General features: G+C 30.6%; 1 protein-coding gene across 1 annotated transcript; it reads right to left on the reverse strand.

Annotated features, from left to right (window-relative positions):
* Positions 1 to 344: 344 nt before the first annotated feature.
* LOC132934877 (piwi-like protein Siwi) lies at positions 345 to 5,752 on the reverse strand. Its single transcript, XM_061001268.1, has 17 exons — positions 5,502 to 5,752; positions 5,403 to 5,442; positions 5,084 to 5,203; positions 4,585 to 4,796; positions 4,243 to 4,428; positions 4,002 to 4,178; positions 3,755 to 3,910; positions 3,545 to 3,690; positions 3,369 to 3,477; positions 2,968 to 3,257; positions 2,756 to 2,910; positions 2,566 to 2,690; positions 2,341 to 2,509; positions 1,154 to 1,275; positions 934 to 1,091; positions 660 to 807; positions 345 to 598 (listed from the first exon to the last, which is right to left on the reverse strand). Exons 1-17 carry the CDS (start codon positions 5,634 to 5,636, stop codon positions 482 to 484), a joined length of 2,565 nt encoding a protein of 854 aa, XP_060857251.1. The 5' UTR covers positions 5,637 to 5,752; the 3' UTR covers positions 345 to 481.
* Positions 5,753 to 6,000: the final 248 nt, after the last annotated feature.

Raw genomic sequence — 6,000 nt, forward strand, 5'->3', positions numbered from 1 at the left:
GAACTACATTGTTGTTCAACTGTCTTAATACTTAGGCAGCGTTTTAAATGTTCAATATTGCCAAGCATATCTATGCTTTATACAGATGTCTTGTAATAAATGGTTCTCTGTATTTTACTAAGCATCTATTCTAATTGAAACTAGAAACAAAGTGTGAAACAGAAATCAAAAGTTTTCACTACAGAAATTGAAGGTTAAATCATTAATATTTAAAATAAAAGTAAACTTAAGATAACTTTATTCATTCAATAATGTAAAAAAATAACAATAGTGAACATTTGAATTTTTTTCGAGAAATTAAAATGTAATTGTTATATGTTAGAGTTACATAAGTTATTAAAACCTTAAAAAAAAAAAGAAAACCGTATTCTATGGTAAACATTATTAAAAGATCAATAGAATAAAAATATTTAATTATTATTTCATTAAGAAGTAGGTAATAAGAGTTGTAACTAAGAACTATGATCAAATGAATACATGATTATAAAAAGTATAACAGCTCGTCCAATGCAGTGTGAGGAGAACGTCTGAGGGTCTGTCCGGTAAGGAAAGCCAATTTATGTGCTAATTGACATGGAGCAGGAACCCGCACAGTACCCTACAAGTGAGGTTAAAATCATTAGATGGGTAAAATAAATAAGTTTGCAAAGGATACTAACCGACCAATTATAATACATGTGAGTCAACTTGAATGTAAGTCTTTGCATTATATCTGGAGGAAGTCTAAGGGTATCTTCTATCACTTCGTAATGTGTAGGAGTGACAGTACCCTGCCTTACATGTTGTGAAACTAAAAAGAAATCGTACCTGAAATTAATAATGACGCATTAAATACAAGTAATATTATATGAAATACTAATACAACATTATTAAGTTGTTTTTATTCTATTGTAAAATGTTCGTTCAAGTAAAATAATCGATGAGCTAGCTCACTTGGTTGGGTCTGTAACCACAGTATCAACAATTGTACCGGGTCGAGGATTTTCAGGGCCTATATTGGTAGGAGCAAAAAATCTTGCACTAATACGTTTGGTAACTATAACAAATGCAAATGGAACAGATATGGGTCCATAAGCTTGTACACAAGCAGTCTAAAAAAAAATGTATTACAATATGAAATCTAAAATATTTATGCCTTACTAATATAATATACCTGTAAGAGTTTAACTTCAGTCTTATGCACATGCGATATTTGGCCTTCCCCAACACCATCTCTGTATACAATAATAGAAGTAGGTAAGGATCCATTTTTAGCTCTATACTTGGCCAAGGCCTCTGAAAAATCAATTTTTATAAGTATTTTGTTTTTATATCTACACAGATTATAATATTATTTTCACAATTCAACATTAATTACATAGTAAATTGTGGTTTAATAAACAAAATTATGTGATTATTCAACTTCTAATTGTTTCAAATAGAAGGGCTAAATTTAGTTATGTTATCCTTGTTTTAAGGAAAAAATTTACTTTTTACTAAGATTACAGTGGTTGAAAACCATTTATTAAAAGTTTCCAAATACTCTAGTGGTGAAAAGTTGAGATGTACCAGGTACCAGGCAATTACTTGATGGCCGGGTACTCGCTATCATATTAAAGACTCGGCTCTTACTCGGTACCCGGCGTAATACCTACATTTTTACCTGGCCCTTACTCGGTACCTAGCGAAATAATACATTTTTACTCGACTTATATCCAATGGCAAACGCTGATAGTATATTTATAAATATATACATACCTATAATTAATATAACGGGAAAAATCTAAAATTCTAGGGTAATAAACTATAATTTATCGTGGTACATAACTAGGAATATACATGGGAATAACAGATAGCCAATTGATTATAAACAAATCATGTTTTTCTTCTACGAATTACAAAAATATAAACTATATAAACATATAGTTGATAGTTGATATTTTGATAGTAGTATTATACCCATTTTGTATTCACATTTCTACTTGGCCTATACTTGATACCCGGTAAGTACTATAAATTTTACTCGGCCAATACTCGACACCCGGTTTAATGCCAGATTTACTACCCAGAACATCTCTAGTAAAAAGGTTGGGTAACACTATTGTTTAACATTTTAGGGCGTTTGAAAGAGATTAATTGACATTTATTGCATTAGGATTTCAAATTGTAGTTTATCTATATTTCTCATATTTTAATCGTATGTGTATATCATTTATATTGTATTATTTCTTAACTTATAACTATCAAAGGCAAATTTTCTAAGAACTTCAATGATTAGTCAGTAATTGGTTAATTGTAAAGAAGTTGGAAAAGTTTACAAAAATTTAGGTTATTGATATTATCTTATTTGTAAGTACTTACTAGTTATGCCAGTAGCAAAATGAACTGAAAGTTCTTCTCCACTTTCATGAGGTTCAACACAACTGAAGTAACTTGTATGAGAGTCATTCATGGTTGATACTAAAGCTCCGAATGATATATTTTTCCGTTGGCTATCATGACATACATCAAAACCAACTATCATCATCCCCTGAAAAATGATTTAGGTAAGCAAATAAAGTTGAATTGAATACATGATATAATTACCTTTTTAGGAATGGTAACTAGCCAAGGAGCACCACCAAGTTTACAGTTTATTTGAATAGCAATTTTTGTACATACTGACATATTGTTTTTTTGCACATTTTTAAACAGTACTACTTGGGATGGTACTAAAAATCAATGTTAAATAAATGATTAAATAAATAAAAAATGAAATAAAAAATTCAGAAATTACCTGCTCTATCAATACATAACTTCCGCTTGATCAAACTATAAATATCACCACGTGCCGATGGAATAACACATAATATAAATGCCGGATTAGATTCATTTATCACTTGTTCCAAATGGATTAAAAATGTATTTGATCTTCCATCATTCATTGGGACTCTAAAATTATACTTGTGTTTATGAATATACAGTAGAAAACTTACATAGGAAACTTACATAGTAGGCTTAGGTAGTGTAAAACGCATCCCTTGTGCAGCCTTTGCTAGAGTCTGAGCAAATAAATCAACTTCTCGACAACAGTCCTGTGGAGCTAAAATGACCCAATGCTTCAAAATCGCGGAAGTGAACATTGGTAAAGAGCGTAAATGTTTTGTCCAATCTGCTTCTTCACCACCATTATACCCTCTAGAACGACTTTGAATTGGTTCCGGTTGTAAAGTACGACCAGTTAGTTCAACAAGATTATTACTTAAAGTCAAATTCCATCTTTTCAATTCATCTACAGACTAAATAATAATGCAATAGTGTTAAATTCAAAAAATTTACAAAAAGATTGATAGTTAAAAATCTCAAAGAATCGATATAAACTACGGCATAAAGTAATGAAAATAAATTACGTCTGGTGTTTTAAGAAGGCGATTTGCAAAATTTGTTAGTCGTTCCATGCGTTCTTTAGGATTTACTTGGGTATGTATGGACATATCTTTCATAAGTGTGAAATTTTTTCTATAATTTAAAACAGGATAGTTTGTATATTAATTAATACAAATTAAGTAAATTTTAGTTCGATTACCTCATGGTATCAGTTATACCAGTCATAAGACATAATTCTGGAACAAGATATACCAATGTATCTTCTTCCCCAAATCGTCGTATGGATCTCTTTTTTTTTGAAATCAACATTGGTTGCCTGGCAGTACGAATGGTCAAATTCCATTTCTAAAACAGTAATAATTATGTTAATTTAGGTCTAAAATAATTAAATTCATCAGAAGATATGTACTTCTTTGTAATATTGAATGTATGTCATTTTAGATCCATCTTTTTTTTTGAATTCAGATGTAGGGTCAGAATTTTCATCTATGTCATCAATTCTGTATGTTTCGTTGTTGTATTTTGTCATCACCGTGGTACCAACAACCCCACTTATAAAGTTTATCTAAATAATAGAATATATTAGTCATTTAATTATTTATTTAAGGTTAATTTCACCGAAATCCTACAAAATCATAATTAAGTAATAAACTCACCATCCAATTTTTATTTCTATTTCTATCAGCAGCACACTCATTTAAAAAGTCCAATACTGTCTCTTGACGCATGACTTTTGTTGAAATTTCAGCGCATAACATAATGTTATCTTCATACCTGCCAATTGTGGTTTCATAACCTGGCCAAAGTTGAAGCTTATATTGAGCCATATCAATCTAAAATCAATTAAAAGTGGTCAGAAAAATAACAAATATAATACTTATGGAATTACAAATTTACTTTGGCTACTGGATCATAAAAGTTCCTTCCAACCATTGTTAGGTTGAGATGACGAAGACAACTACGCAAGAGTAAGTTAAAAACTTGAATGTTAGCATAATCACCGGTCTCTATTACATTTGTGAATTTTACTTTAATTACTACAATTTGATCATCAGATCGGCGTGTTGATGTAAGTTCAAAAACCTAAACCAAAATTAATTTATAATATTTTAATACCTAGTTGCATAGACAATCACTAAACATTTAGCAAACAAATAGTGACCTAACAAATTCCACCAAAACAATTATTTTTCATAATCAAATACCATTGCAATAATCAATAATTTCAACAATACTTACAGGTGGATCAAATCGGCTTCCAGAAAACAACATTGTTCCATCAAATAAATATCCTCCTAAACGTTCTCGGTGCTGACTTAATAACCCTCTTTTAGTACTAATTCTATCCTCGTCAGGATTGAAGTCAACTCTATATTGGTACAAACACCAATTTGTATATGAGGTTATTGGAAAATAATTTGCCAACAATTTTACTGTCTGTCCAGAATTTCCTAAGGAAAATTTTAACATACAGTAACACATAATAACAACAAATGGTACTAATATATTACATACATAATATGGTTTAACATTTTACTAATATGGTAAATTAAATGTAAACACCACAATCAATTTTTCCAATATTATAATATTTATATAACAATGCTAGTAAATATATCAAGTTATCACATTAAATCGCATTTCCCAAATAGATGTCATTAATGTTTTTAGTGAATAATCTGATCACAGATAATCTGAATAGTTAAAAAAAATGTTTAGTATTTAAACTATGCCTTACCCTGTTTTCCAATTGTTCCCAAAGAAGATTGTGGTCTTGGTGTCCTGTAATGTTCAACATCGATTTGCCTTCGACCTCTTACGGCTCCTCTGCCAATCCGTACTTGTGGTACATCTCCTCCTAGTGAGAAGTTTTAATAAAAATAAAATAAAATAAAAATAATATAATAAGAGCAACTTAGATAGTGTTAAGTATTTCCATCAAATTTAACATGAACTTGAATTTATTTGAAATTATTAAGACAAGATAAGTTGATATTATCATTTAGAATATATTAATATGCCTTATATAGATTTGTGATAAATTATATGTATATTACCTGTAGTCAAATGTCTAAGTCCTTCTTCAACTTGTTGCACCTTAATAAAACAGCATATTAATACTTAATACATGTATACAATTTCAATAGTAATCTTACTCCTGCTTTTGGATCTTGTTTAGGAACTATAGGGTTTTCACTAGAAACCACCGGTCTTGGCCCATGTGGCCTAGGGGCCATTACCTGTGGGGCGCCACGAGCTCGTGGTAGTACCCGACGAGGTGGACGTTGCATGGTAACTGGCGTTTGCTGTGGTCGTGTAGAATGTATTGCTCTCGGTCCTCTTCCTTGGGAAAGTCCAGGTGGACCTGATAGACGTGGTTGGTTTGTTGGTAGTTGAGAAAATTCAGATGGACCTGATAAACCGGGTTGATTTGAAACAAAAATAACTTTTTTCATATAAACGATATCAGGGACTGCACACACAGACACAGGATTCAAATAACACATAAATACAGTCCATGCCCATAAGTAAACGAGAATTTAATTTAAATTAATTACCGGTAGTCAAAGCCTAATATTTTCTACAGTTTAAAAAATAACAAATAGTTAATGTTTTGACATTTAAAAATGAAAATAGTACTTAAGTCTCAACAGA

The sequence above is a fragment of the Metopolophium dirhodum genome, chromosome 1 (assembly GCF_019925205.1).
Source record: "Metopolophium dirhodum isolate CAU chromosome 1, ASM1992520v1, whole genome shotgun sequence".
NCBI lineage: Eukaryota > Metazoa > Arthropoda > Insecta > Hemiptera > Aphididae > Metopolophium > Metopolophium dirhodum.

What these genes read in the sequence shown, in the direction of transcription:
- LOC132934877 (XM_061001268.1), bottom strand. Translation starts at nt 5,636, where the DNA reads ATGCAACGTCCACCTCGTCGGGTACTACCACGAGCTCGTGGCGCCCCA. An exon ending in ACACTACCTAAGCCTACTAT is followed by an intron (nt 2,911 to 2,967) that starts GTAAGTTTCCTA and finishes GTATAATTTTAG; the next exon opens with AGTCCCAATGAATGATGGAA. An exon ending in ACATGTATTATAATTGGTCG is followed by an intron (nt 599 to 659) that starts GTTAGTATCCTT and finishes CCTCACTTGTAG; the next exon opens with GGTACTGTGCGGGTTCCTGC.